Source organism: Aspergillus multicolor (assembly GCF_047715735.1).
Source record: "Aspergillus multicolor strain CBS 133.54 unplaced genomic scaffold BDW74scaffold_21, whole genome shotgun sequence".
Lineage (NCBI taxonomy): Eukaryota > Fungi > Ascomycota > Eurotiomycetes > Eurotiales > Aspergillaceae > Aspergillus > Aspergillus multicolor.
Window position 1 is genome coordinate 241,021 of NW_027395972.1, and position 13,552 is coordinate 254,572.

Consider the following 13,552-nt stretch of genomic DNA (forward strand, 5'->3'; position numbering starts at 1 on the left):
CTCTTCATAACAGTCCATACTCCGTAGCGTTAGATAGGATATGACGTCATACATCATCAACTATAGGTAGCAGTGAACCGAAATCGGAAAGAGAGCTGATTGGGCCTATTTTCCAGAACAAACTCGCCACTAGCTAAAAACCAGTTGTATGGAGTGCATAGCCATGCTACTCTGAGTCCGCCACACTCTGATATCCAATATTCTGTGAGAACGCAGTGCAGTGTCAGTGGCGTTACTTACTATCTACTACCTACTACCTGCCGGCATGTAAGGGAGATCCAGGAAACTGCTGCAAGAACAATAATAGAAGCCTGTTACTGCGTACATAGAAAGAAAGAAGGACGTTCATGCAAGAAGATAAGCACACAAGGTATCATGTCATGTCATGTCATTATTGTCATATCACATGCAATGCAAATGCAGTAAGTAGATCGTATCATGGCGGCGTGGTCCTCGTGTGCGGGCATGCAATGCAAATGCAGCTAGAGGCTATGCTATTCCATGCCATGCAGGGCTTATACATAAGTAGATGAAAGAAATAGCAGAAAAGAGAACTAGCTAAGTAGCAACGACGAGAGCCACCGTAAGCATATATACAAAAGAAAATGTGCTGAACTCTGTATCAAACAATCTCCCCGGCCACGGAAACGTGCGAGCCAGGGAATAATCCCATCATTCCCGCATAGCAGCCCCAGTACCAGTCGTCGTTGATGTTCTCTGCTTCGGTGATTTCCGCGCCACGCGGGAACATGAGTTCGTCGTGGACGCCTTCCTCTGGGTACCAGGACCACAATGCGTGGACGATGAGGCCGACGCCGCCATCTGGCGGGAAGCGATGGGAGGCTGAGTTTGCCGTGCTGGGACTTTGCGGCTGGCCATGATTCAGTGAGGAAGGAGTGCCCGGTTCGGAGGCTGGCGTGCGGTCACGGTCATTATTCCACGCAGACCGGATACGGGAGGTCTTCTTCCGCCGCTCGGATCCCTCTTTCCAACTCCAGTCGCCTACGGTGGTCGGAATCTCCGAAGTGGGCGTACCGACGGCCTGGACAGGAGATGATGTTGGCGGGAGATATTTGTCCTTCAAGGCGTTACCACCGACGAGATTTCGCGCGATAACTCGGCGGTGCCCTTCCGGGTAACTTTCGAACCCGACAACGATCATGCGGTGGCCCTTCAGACAGCGTCGCCATCCGTTGAGACCATTTTCCTTGCGAATCTTCGAGGTCGCAACGAATTTCAGGTAGCAGTTGGCGCAGAGGTCGTAATCGCCGTCATTGCATCGAAGGCAGTGGAACCGCAGGGTTGAGGTGGGGACCTGGCAAGAGCAGGCATCACATCGAGTCGAGATAGTCAGAACACTGAGGTTACTAATGCTGCTACCAACGGTGGACTGATCTCGAGGGGCACGATCTGTACGACAGATTGGGAGTAGCGGGTGCGTGCAGCATCTGCCCTTGTTCACGCATTTGTTACAGAATCCCCAATCCCCTTGGTTGCATTGACTGCAGGTCCATAAGAGCTCATTGGCGGAAGACTGGCATATATCGCAGAAGAGCCCTTGCTGCAATCTGCTGGCGGGATCGTCGCTAGTTGTCTCTTTATCGTCTCGCACAAATCGAAGAGCAGTCTCTGAAGGGCGTGAATATTTGGAAGACTGTAAAACGTGTTGAGACTCTGTCGTGCTTGCCGAAGACGCCCTCGTCCTCCCAAATTCAGCCCGGGTCGAAGTCTCAAATCCCTTCCAATCCAAACAACCTCGGCCAAGGCGATAGCATCTGAGACAAAGCTGGTAACCGCCATCTTTGCACTGCGAGCAGGTCATATGGAGGTCATATTGAAGATTAGCCTTGCCACAGCGATCGCATGAGATGCTCGGTTCGAGGAACGAGTTGGCAGACTGCGCCAACGTATTTGAGCGAGATGAGGACGGCCGAGAACGTGAGCCGTCGACTTCAGCCACAACAGAACTGTTTGTCGATAATTCGGACGTGCCGTTACGCGGTCGTAGAGATCTTGGACTATCCGGAGGGTTTCGTGCTGCAGAGGAAGTCAACCTCGGATAGTCAATAGAGGATCTAGTACGACTATGACTAGACGCCCTATTTCGGTCACCAATCAATATGTGAGGGACGCTATGGCCGGAGGAGTTAGCACGTTGGGACCGCGTCGCGGCAAACCCAGATGGCGGAGGGCGTGAATGGGAGTTTCGGGGACGGTCGGGGATTATGTCACTTGATGTTCGAAGAGCAGGACTAAGCGTAACATCTGATGATGAAGCCGGGCTGTAGGGAACCGGAGACGTTCTTCTCCGCCGGTTGCTTCCTTGCTCAGAGAGACGTCTCTGGTGGTTCGAAGGCCCTGGGCGCGATACAGGCGGTTCGAGCAGTGGTGACCTCGGAGTCGCGGGGCTGTTGGCAGGTTCTTGCGATCTTTGCATGGAATGCGAGCGGGAATGAGGTTGCCTTTGCGTTTGGTTTTGCCCTGGTGTATCTTGCCGTCGCTGAGAGCGGGTGCGTAACATGTGTCGTCGGCGATAAGCATCAGCAATGCGCTCGCTGAGCTCTTCTTCCTGTCCGGGCTCCAAATTATCTAGGTCGATATTATCCAGCAATCCCTCCTCGAAAATTTGCCGTAAAATCTCCTCCTCCATAGATTCCGTATCCGATAAGCTTAACAACGATCGTAGGCTTGATTGGTGCTCAATTCTCCTCGACCGCTCCCTAGCATTCTCTGGCCGTCCAGCTGCTCGAACCCCGCGATCTCGCCGTGCTGCACGCTCCTCCTCTCGCCGTCGCCGAGAGCGACCATCCTCTCGTTGTCCATTGATGTCCGTAGACTCCGCTCGCCGCGCTCGGGAAGACTGCCGTGACCGCTGGCCTGTCGCCCTTGTCTGACTCCGGCTGTCCTGAAGACTCAGCTGACGAACCTCCTCCAATATTCTCCGGTCTTCTTCGTCGGACCCAGCAGAGCTATTTCCCGGAGACGACAGAGCCGGAAATACTGACTCCCCGTGCTTATACCGTTGCTCTATCTCTGCTTTTTCGGCGGCTGGCTTGGCACGCTCGGGATTAGCGGTCAGGACCATATCCAGGAGTGTCGTCACGGTGGCATTCGGTCGAGTCTCGCGAACGTTGGCGCGGCATGACGGGCAGGTGAATCGAGGAGTAGATCGGGACGATCGACGGGATGCTTGTGTATAGAACCATTCTTTCAGGCAGGATCCGCAGAATGTATGAAGGCAATCGAGGAGCGTGAGCGGTTGAAACAGCAAATCTGTGCAAATCTAGCACAGCGGTCAGTGAGTGGCCTCGATTGAAAATCGTAAGTCCCCAAGCACAAGGGTCTTTATTGCGACTAGGGTTATCGCTGCTTGATAGATACAAGGGCAGCGATAGCCTGCACGATAGCAAGTCTGGAATCCGGCACCCGCCCCGCGGTTGTCGAGACCCGAGGCAGGAGGCTCAGAGGGGCATACCTACCGAGCAAGTCAGTTCTTTTTCGAGGTCCCCTAATCCAGGGCCACCCTGAGGCTCCGTCGACATGGAGAAAACGGTTAGAACAAGAGTGGAAGCGAGTGAGAGAGATCGGGGCAGCGAAGAGAACCGTGGTTGTGGTGGGCTGAAACGAAGTCCCACCGGATCGGCCAGATCGGTTCCACCACCGCCGCATGTGGCTCCGTAGGGCGCAGATCATTACTTGCACAACTCGCATAAGCAGTGCATAGCTCAGAGCGCCTGTTTCAATAACCACCTAGTGCGGAGATGGAGTCTAGTGTGGTTAAAGGAACAGGCAAAACAAGAGTGACGAAATCAATGGCTTGCTACATCACTCAACTTACAAACAACTACCCTACCAGCTGAAAAGCATTCATGATTTGAGCTTCTCCTTCTCCCAGAACCAGTGATACAGACTCTTCCACTCCCTGGCCTCGTCCTCGACATAGTCTCCGACCATCTCCGCCGTCTCATTCGATCCCAATGCATCAACATCAACCGGGGTCGCATTGGACGTCATGTCCACTGTTGCGCTTCCAGTGTGGCTCTCCAGAATCTCTTCTGTCCCGCTTTTTGCCTTTTCTGCGAGATCTTTGGCACCTTCTCGAGCGGCCTCGGCATACTCCTCAGCCCGTTCTCGAGCTCTCTCGAGCAACTCCTCCGGGCTAGGATAGCGCTTGCTGAGAATGAGAATAAGGTAATACGCGCGTACTATTCCAGCATAAACTGCATCTTTCGCAAGCATGGTGAAACCATGAGAGAAGAAGCCTTTCAGAACCTCCCCGCGGAGGCCGGCGTACAGCTCTGATACTCCCTCAGTTCGAGCTATGGTGATGACGTTAGATATTATTGACGGTACGAAGAAGAGCCCATCGGAATCGTCTTTGCTATCCTTCGTTCCATCGTTGCCAGAACTCGAACCGGAGTTGGATACCTGAGAGCGAGTCTTGGCCATCGAGAAGGGGTATGTAATCGAGGACGCTGCAGACTTGCTGAGCGCTGCTAACAAGAAGGTCACTACAGCCGATGGTTGACCCTTATTTCGACGAAGAATCGACTTGAGAACTCCGTTAAGAAGGAACGTGATGGACGGGTTCAGCGTGAGAATGAGAGCAGCCGAGTACCCTGACCAGAAACCTCCAATCCCCTTTTCCGACCGAATCTTCGACGCAATCTCCGATGAACTTGCCGACGTCCCCGATGTCTGCTTCCTCGCAACAATATTCGACAGTGGCGTCGTGAAAAGCTTCGAGAAAGCCCCAGCCAATACACCAATGGCCAATTCATCAAGGACAGGCAAAACCGTATGCTTGGACCTCCGCCGCGAACCAGATCTCGCCGCAATCCTCCGTTGCCTAAAGAACTCGTACGCTAAGAAGAACAAGAATGCATCAAGCACGCTTTTGACCGTATCCTGCGCAAGGCCTGAATAAAGACCACTAATTCCTCCCTTCGCGTATATTTTCCGCGCCGCATCCAAGATCCCCGCATACTCTTCTTCCTCGTCTGCTTTCTCGCCATCGCTCGCTTTTCGTCCTCGTCGCTTCTGGGTCTGCAATCTCGCAATGATAAGGCTCAACGGATAAGTCGCGAGATTCGACGCCGCAGCGCCAACGGCACCAGCAACAGCATTTCCTATCGTCGGCAACGCCGGTCCTCGAAGCGCGGCACTTTTCCAGTTTTCTTTCGGTGGGCTTTCTTCATACCGAAGGTACAGCTGGTAAGAGTCCTAAATCGCGTTCAAAGTCGCAGAAAGTTAGCCAAGATAAGCTTCGGGAGCAGTGGAGTGGACCTCGGGGCAGCCATACCAGCTCATAGTCGTCTTCAGCCATCTTGCCCGACGAACGAAATGCTTTTTGGACGAACTCAACGGTTTCAATCTGGATTCAAAATGAAAGAAGAGAAAAATGTTCCCGGGAGAACCCGCCGGCCTTGAATCCGGGGATGGGACGATTCGACGAGGGGTGCCGGTCGGGGAAATAACGTCATTTGGGGCCCGTGACACTCAAGCTTATCGGCAGAGCATGTGATTTTCTAGCCCTCATTCTTCAACCTGTCGGACTTGATGGGTGCCTCAATCGCATCGAGATTACCCATTTAGTTATTTAAACTACATTTACTTGCTTAAATATAGCTTAGCTGTCGCACGTTCCAGAAGAGACGGCGACGGCGAGGAGGTCGAGTTGCTGGAAGCATGCAGGAGGAGCTTGAGCTTTCAGAGATTCATGCTGCTAATAGGCTGAAAACGTATGTGGCGTGCAAGATAGTGATGTGCAGAGATGTACTCTGAGCATGGAAATAGCAACACTTTGTACATTCTTCATTAGACATACACAGTTATGGAGCAAGCATAACCCGAGTTCCTAGGCAACCACCTTGAGCCGTTATATTCAGGCAGATAGAATGTAGCAAGCACCGAGAGAACCGTCATAAAAGTTAAAAGAAACAGCTACAGCACTACGAATTACCCCTAAGCAGTGTCGGGAAAGAAACGGACTCCGCAGTCTGGACACTGAACTACATATTGTCAGAAGAAGATAGAAACCCTGTAAAGAGTTTGAGAAAGCATCCTAAGCCCAAAACAGTCCTCCTCACCGGCCAGGTGACACGGGTTCTCATTCGAAATTGAGCTTCCCTGCTGGGCGGCAGCCGCTCTTCTCTCGCTCTGTGGCTTTGTCTCCGTCGGTGCTGGAGACTGCGACTCGCCTCGCAGGTTAATTGCTCGGCCATCGTGCGGGCTATGGTAATACGGTGGATTAGAGAGGGACTCGTAAGACACCTTGATGGCTCAAGGGCATAGTAATAGTCGGTCGCGTCCGAACCCTAGTCAAAGGTTGCAGTTGCCATTTCGCCCTACCTTGATGACATTCAGAAGAAGACAGGAAGGAGGCCCTATGTCTACCTAGCCTAGGTGGTTATTTCCAGAATAATTGAACATTAAAAGGAAGGAAGCTACTTACACGTGTTTATCTCCCTTGTTTACCTTGACCACTTCGTGTTCCCCTTCCTCATCGTTCTGAAGAGCAATATACAATCTGCAAACCTTTACCCCATCCATCTCACGTCGTTATCTGTTTCTTCTAGTTCGAGTTGCGCATGAGCCTCGTTAGCAGAGATCAAGCCTGTGTCTCTTGATAGGATGAGTTGGAATGAGAATGACCTCTCAGACTCCAAGGCTTGTTATTGTCTAGGCAGCATCATCAAGGCAAGTGATTCCAGTTACCTTGTTACGATCTGAGACTTCGGTCATTGATAAAACGATACTGTGATGATGTTCAGCTTTGCTGACATTGGAATCCTTGCCTTTCAGTGCGCCGAAACAAGACACTTAGCTCTTTGAATTCATCATCGAGGTATGATATGCTTAGTGGAGGGTTGAATTCAGGCCAGTACTTACCGACAATCGATACCTGAAAGTCAAGGACGCCATGACTGACCTCAAGCTCCACTAGCTGCCATCCAGGGAGATATCGCCGTCAGGGCGACCGCACACACGCTTGGATATCATGGTGCAAAGATGGGTAGGGAGTCATGTAGTGGATCGGTTGTCGTTTCTGTCGTTGGGAAGATGAGAGAGGAGAAAGAGGGAAGGCGACTTCGGGAAGTCGGGAACATTGACTCATTTAAATAGTCGACGAAGGGCCGCGTTTCCGAACCATGCCCAGTCTAAGTTTCTTCCGAGCCAGTAAGTACGTAGATGCTGCTTCAATCTTTTTTGGATCCAAATCCTTGTATCCGCAGAGCCAATAAACAGCCTGTTCAGGTTCGCCCTCAGCTTGATTGGCGGTTGAACACAGCCCTTTGAAGACGAGACTGACGCATTTTCATTGATGGGAACCATGGTCTAGGAGGTGTATCTTGGAGGTCTTTGGGGTTTAAGTTTGCTAGTTCCACTAACCCATTGTTCACTAGTAGTCTCTGCGAGTCTACTCCAGTGTCGCCTCGAAGCCTCGTCAGTGCCAGTACCAACTACCAACTACGTTTCCTTAGAACTACGAGTATACTAAGAAAGGAACTTGCAGTTTTGCCAATGTAGTCATTGTCTATTTCTACCCGGTCTCCTCCAAGAAGCCTGTATAGACATCTATGAGAGCCAGCTTCTCACCAAGCATGGCATCTCTATGTAGCAATGGCAGTTGTTAGAAGAATGAACGGGCCCTGAGAAATCCAAGAATCCCGGGTGCGACGGAGGTATGGATACAGGACGTCGGTGTATGAGTGAAACAGATTTGATAAAAGAAATGCGAAACTCATAAGCAAAAATCATGGTAAAACGAGACGAGAGAGGAAAACCAAGAACACCATTTCCCCGTAATATAAGAATTGCGCCCTAGGCATCTTCCCATGATTGCCTTTAACTCCTGCGCTTAAACGAGAATATCGCGTAAATGAAATGCCGAAGCTAGGGTGTCGTCATGTCGCTGAAAGGGGATCAAGAGGCGGTTGGTGACTTGAGGGATTTCTTTTTTTTTTTGTGATTTTCCTCTTTTTTGTGTGTGGGTTTTGTTCCGTTTTGTATTTTAAAGGAGGAAGCTCTGCATTCTTCCTGGTGCTCTTACTGGGGCTCGACGTCAGTCAGTCATCGTGGTTCGTGGCAAGGGGCAAGTTACGCCGACGTTTCGGGGCTTGCGAAGAGGTGGAAACAAGTGCATCCTCGTTGTCCGCGCGAGAACGCTTCCTCGAGGTACGGGTATTGGTGCCATTCTGCGAAGCTTGATCAGCGCTGTAAGCTCGACTATCGTCTCGGGGTCTTCGAATTGGAGTGTATGGGCGAGCATTGAAAAGTTGACTAGTTTTGGGAGGAGTGGCGACCCTATTAAGTTGCTGGGCTAAGATGTTTTCGTTGGGACGAGTAGCTAGATCAGGCTCCGAATCATTCTGAAACAGAGGGTTAGCGGAACCCAGCATTGCACCAAATCGGACACCGGTTTCGAGATCCATCGGAAGCCCGTGGGAACCTTTTTGGCCAGCATTGGCATGCACGTTCGTGTTAGAAGTGTAGCCCTGGTTCATCGAGCCATGTACGGAATTGGCGGCGTGAACGTTCTGCCCTCCCGAATTATGATCAGACATTTGCTGCGGGAGAGTATTGTTGTTTGTAATTGGAGCATGTGAATACGGTAGCTGACTAGGCATGGAAGGGCCGGGTGCGAAAGGTTGATAATCCCCGTTCCTCGGCACTTCGTACGGGTACGGACCGGTAAGTCCAAAGAAATCGTCTATCATATTATCGGAGATGTCAAGGAATTCTTCGGATTGTGCTTGTTGTCCAAAATTGTCGGAGTTTGCGAAGGTAGCACGTTGCGGGGAATTCTGTGATTGGTTTTGCGAAGGGGAGCCGGCTGCAGAAGTTTGATGCCCTTCGTGGTTCAGCACGCCTTGCTGATCGTCAGCATCTCCGTCAATATTCGGGGTTTCTAGCAGGGGCGAAGGGTGGTGGTCAGGTGCGTTGACGTTCTGCAACTGCGCTGGAACTTGTTCCTCCGTTCTAGAATTATTCTGTCCTCGCGGTGTCCGCATGCGCGTTCGATTTTGCTGCAAAGTTTGGTTCTCCTCCGATTGAGTCCTGTCCCCTGCGTCTGAGGCGGGTGCATCTGATGACTGTGCTTGCGCTTTCAGAACCTCGTTGCCAGCCTTGATTTTGTCTTTCTTCCTATTATTGTTGACTTTATTCGTGTGGTTGCCTTTCATCTTATCGAAAGGATTGTCGATGAGCTGTTGCCTGTAACCCGTCTTACATGTGCTTTGGCAAATCGTCTTTTTCTTGTCGAAGGCCTGCATGATCCCCGTCAATCGTTCCTTGAAGCATCCGTTGAACTGTTTGTCTGTTTGGTTGAGGCCAAGAGCTCCCATTTTCGCGCGTTCGATTGATCTCTCCTATGGCACTGTGTAAGTACAGCACTTGTTGAAGATTCCAGAAGGAAAACTTACCAGAATTTCCCAACACATCAGCTCAAGCTCTTGTCTGCGACGTTTTGTTGTAAGACTCTTGGTAAAATTATCAATGGCCTTTTGGTTGTCTTGTGCATTTTTCACAGAAATTACATAGGAATATAGAGCCCGAACAAGGGCCTGCTTCTGCTCCTGGGTTTTGGGAATGGTTGGATCAGGCGCGACGCGAATGTTATCGGGCCTCAATGCCTTTCTAGCAGCCTCGAGTGACTTGAAAGAAAGTATGTTCGCGGATCTACCCGGTTGCACAAGGGCTGTATCAAATGCTTCTTCGTAAGAGCCGTAGTGAAGGCTGGAAACTCCCTGTCCTTGCTCGTCGTCATTGGGAAAACCATCAAAGTTGACATTTTCCTCCTCGTCGCACTCTGCAGTAAAGCCACTTGGCTCGTAGCCGCCTGCATTGGATCCATCTACCCAGGAACCGCCCACATTATCATCTCTCTCTTCCTCGTCGACCAAGGGCGCAACGGGTAACCGCTTGATAGATACGACTCGTCCCAATTGTTCAAGAGGTCCTCGGTGGTGTTCTTTATGGTTTTTCCGAACATAGTCATGAAAGTGCGGCAGAGTCCTGGCAAAAGCATGAATCTCCGGAAGCGAGCGCCCCTTGAAATCTAGAGGCCGGCCGATCTGATTAGCTTTACGATGCTCCCTTCTCCGCCAGTCATTGAAACAAAAGTTGCACTTCAACCCGTCTTCTAGATCAGTTTCACTGTAGGACTGGAGCGTAGAGGCGGAAGGATACTCAGTAGGTTCCTGGGTGCCAGTGGCCACATCCCCAACCGGGGTGGGGACTGTACCGTGGGTGTGGCCTGGTGTCGCTCGTGCTGGGGATGAATTCGGGTTGGCGGCGGCCAGGTTGATATTTTGAGACTGGCTGTGATGTAGAGCCGACGGGTCGAAAAGATCCCCGCGAGCAAACGAATAAACAGGAGTTTGGCCGATGGTGGAGCTGGAAGCCTGAGAGCCGTGCATAAGTCCGCTTTCTGACGGTCTATATCCGTTGAGATGAGACGCTTCGTTGGATTTCGGGTCATTGAGAACGCTGTCTATCGATAGCACACTCTCAGGCCTATCGGATGGTCCGAAGATTGCGTCGTAGAGCCCAAAGTCGAGATCATTCTTCTCGGTGAAGGGGGACGTGTCGCGCCGACCTTGCTGTTTGGCATCAAAGTCCATGGCTGCGATGCTGAAGAGACCTTGATTGAAGAACTCTAGCACGCGATGCACAGACTTTGCTCAAAGCTTGACTGTAACTTGATAGCACGATGATAGAAGGATGGATAAGTGGATGAACACGATCAGAAAGATAATATTCCAGAGGATTGGGTGAATTGGAAACGAAGGATGAAGAGTGAGGCTCGGAGTGAAGATGGAGAAGAGATGGAGGAGGTTTTGAGGGAGTAGAAGAAACACCTTATAGTGACTTCCATGAAGACCTGGAGTCAAGAAGCGGAGCCGTCAGTGAATTGAGGGTAAATGTTCCCCAGGAGTTCTGCTCAACAGGCGCTGGCTCGGCGGTGACGAGGAATGGAGATGTTCGGGAGTGAGGCACTTGGGGATGGCAGGCCAGAAGTGAATATGAGAGCGGCAATATGTTGAGATGGGGGTTCGGGAGTTTGGGAGTTATCATTCACCTAGGCACGTTGGGTGAAATGGCCAGGGACAATACCGAGCTGCCTCGAAGGGGCAACACAATAGCAACCGTCGATCGCCAATAAAGAAATGCGGCATTTTCTGCACAATCCCATTGTTGAGTCAGCCCAGCCTAGGCAATAGAACTTCCAAGTAGTAATAGCAGCCTGGGGCTCTGTTTAGTAACGAGGAAACATGTCGATATCGTCGGCTTCAACCTCGAGCCGTGACCATGTGGGCTCGAGTCTTTCGCGGCGCCCGAATGGTATCTAGATATGTAGCGTCGCTCCATGAATTCCAATTCCTTAGTTTCTTGCGCAAGCGTAAGCCATGGCCGAAGGTTGACACCGTGAATCCATATCTCGAGGTACCCGTTGGAGTATAACACATCCTATCATCGCCCGTCCACACTAGTCTTAGCAGGAAGTCGCTATATCCAGTTGCCCTTAGTGCTGAGCCCTTCCATGCTACTTGCAAAAGAGAGATCTCTGTGCCGGAGACAAGGATTTGTCCGTGGCCCAGATCACCAAAAGAAGCCGCACGTTCAATTATGGCGGGGAGGACGATCGTGCCCATGGTCCAGATACACCAGGAAGAAGCCACACATCCAACGAGCTTTCAGTATTTGAAGTCGAGGATAAACCTCTTATACCATCGAAATATTCTTTCGGGCTCTTTTGGCCGGACGTTGTGGCCATGACATTGCCCATCGGATGCATGACAGTGCTGCTAAGTGAGTCTATATCTCTTTTTAGTATCTGTCGTTTGACTTGGCCAGAAACAAACTTACCAGCATGAACCTTCCATTCCCAGGTCGGATCTTGCGCCCCAACAGTATGTACCGGGTCTCTCCAAGATCGCACCACGCCATCCGTGCCGCCAGCCCAGATCTCATGGCCGCGGCCGTCCCCGGTTGCAACCAAGTCAATTTTCATCCTTTGATTTGTGAAGGCGTTGCGCCCCCGGAGCCATCCGAGAAGTTGCCCGGTAACTCTGATATCATAGATCAGAACACCGTCGCTCTTACGTTCGGCGATATATAGATATCGTCCGCAAGGGCTCCAGAGAAGTTGAGTAACGCCGCCTCCGCCGATGTGGCGATCGGCTTCAGTCTTCGAGATACTGAAGGTCCCGAGAGATTGCCCTGTGCCATTTGAATCATAAAGTCCAATGTTCCGCGAGAACGTACCGGCAGCCAGGATGCCGCCCTCGTTCGGACTTAGCGCCAATGCAGAGACTATGCCTTTCATTCCAATGCCTCCGCCTACCATCTGCTTCCGCTTGCTTGGTATTGTGGGCATCCAAGTAACAGGGCCCTCATTCCCCGGTCGAGAAACATCAAAGAGACATATGAGGCTATCTGATCCAGTAATGAAGCGGGTTCCGCCCAAGGCAGGAGGGTAAAGGATGCAATGAGGTGTTATGAATGCTTCGGTCATTGGGTTAACAAGAGAATAGCTTGCCAGCAGTGTCGGCGCCAGAGCAGAAGCCAATCGAATGGGATGGTCTCTGACAGAGGAGAGGAGCAAGGCAGACGACGGCTCTTGAAGTGAGAAGAAGGGGTAGAAAGCAGATGCATAAGTTGGCTCCCCAGATGGCAGAACGGAGTAAGGAGAAAGACAATGGGGAGACTGTCTTTCTTCGAGAAGATCCTGGGGGCTGTGAGGTTTGTTAGGTTCTTTCAGTTCTCGGAGATGTTTCAGGGAATAGAAAGGTGCACTGACACGATGTAGGTTCTGAGGTGATGGTCGGAGGAGTCTGTCAAGATGGTTGTGCCATCAGGGGACCTGTAGCAACACGGAAGAAAAGTCAGTTTGTGTCTGTGGGTTGTTTGGGGTTTGAGTTTGGACATGATGTCGTGGTATGAAAATTTTCAGTGCAGGCAGGTGAGAGGCATGAAAGGTAAGCAGAAATGTGAGCAGGCCTTCGTTGGGCCAGTTTCAGGTCAAACTCACCATTGAGCACTCTTGAAGTACTCACTTGAGACACCTAAGTCTTGCTTTTGTTTGTCCAACCCACTAATCTCCGGTTGCTTACTGGCAGAATGCTGGTGTGAGAGAGGTGACTGCTTGAATGGAGTCTCAGTGGAAGCAAGGCAAATGGGCTCCATAGTCGCCAGTGGGTTGTGCATGTTGCTCCGTGCTGCAGGTTGACCAGCTCTGGGGTGAACAAGGTGCACCTAGAGCCTGGCTTTGTTCCAAACTACTGGAGGTAAGGCAATGAGAAATGTGGCTTCCTCTACCGTACGCACAATGGGGCCGATTTTGGGTGCTGACTTGTACTGTGTATGTCAGGTGTCTCAGCGCCTGTACAGGCCTGCCTTGACCGTGGATTGTTCAGACAAGAGGGCGTCTACTGGGAAGCTAGGGCTCGGAGGTGGTCCATGGTCAGCAGCTCATGTCAGCAGCGCCCCAAGGGAGACAGCGAGTAATACGATCAGCGATCCTGGGTGCCCAGAGGGGTTGACAAGG

General features: G+C 51.3%; 4 protein-coding genes across 4 annotated transcripts; all 4 read right to left on the reverse strand.

Annotated features, from left to right (window-relative positions):
- Positions 1-85: 85 nt before the first annotated feature.
- BDW74DRAFT_157202 (SH3 domain protein) lies at positions 86-3,598 on the reverse strand. Its single transcript, XM_073725101.1, has 2 exons — positions 3,480-3,598; positions 86-3,283 (listed from the first exon to the last, which is right to left on the reverse strand). Exons 1-2 carry the CDS (start codon positions 3,540-3,542, stop codon positions 623-625), a joined length of 2,724 nt encoding a protein of 907 aa, XP_073581696.1. The 5' UTR covers positions 3,543-3,598; the 3' UTR covers positions 86-622.
- A 221-nt stretch (positions 3,599-3,819) lies between these two features.
- On the reverse strand, positions 3,820-5,504 carry BDW74DRAFT_157204 (putative mitochondrial carrier protein). The gene is made up of 2 exons (XM_073725102.1): positions 5,303-5,504; positions 3,820-5,223 (listed from the first exon to the last, which is right to left on the reverse strand). Exons 1-2 carry the CDS (start codon positions 5,324-5,326, stop codon positions 3,868-3,870), a joined length of 1,380 nt encoding a protein of 459 aa, XP_073581697.1. The 5' UTR covers positions 5,327-5,504; the 3' UTR covers positions 3,820-3,867.
- A 2,015-nt stretch (positions 5,505-7,519) lies between these two features.
- Positions 7,520-10,744, reverse strand: BDW74DRAFT_157205 (uncharacterized protein; the record flags this gene model as incomplete). The annotated part of the gene is made up of 2 exons (XM_073725103.1): positions 9,426-10,744; positions 7,520-9,371 (listed from the first exon to the last, which is right to left on the reverse strand). Coding segments are annotated over exons 1-2 (2,498 nt in total), but the record flags the coding sequence as incomplete, so codon positions are not given.
- An 885-nt stretch (positions 10,745-11,629) lies between these two features.
- BDW74DRAFT_169229 (uncharacterized protein) lies at positions 11,630-13,212 on the reverse strand (the record flags this gene model as incomplete). Its single annotated transcript, XM_073726961.1, has 4 exons — positions 11,630-11,820; positions 11,872-12,740; positions 12,806-12,868; positions 13,037-13,212. 4 exons carry the CDS (start codon positions 13,210-13,212, stop codon positions 11,630-11,632), a joined length of 1,299 nt encoding a protein of 432 aa, XP_073581699.1.
- Positions 13,213-13,552: the final 340 nt, after the last annotated feature.

Coding starts and splice junctions, on each gene's coding strand:
- BDW74DRAFT_157204 (XM_073725102.1), bottom strand. CDS start 5,326: ATGGCTGAAGACGACTATGAGCTG. Junction 5,224..5,302: donor CTGAAGACGACTATGAGCTG/GTATGGCTGCCC, acceptor AACGCGATTTAG/GACTCTTACCAGCTGTACCT.
- BDW74DRAFT_157202 (XM_073725101.1), bottom strand. CDS start 3,542: ATGTCGACGGAGCCTCAGGGTGGCCCTGGATTAGGGGACCTCGAAAAA. Junction 3,284..3,479: donor AAAAAGAACTGACTTGCTCG/GTAGGTATGCCC, acceptor CCGCTGTGCTAG/ATTTGCACAGATTTGCTGTT.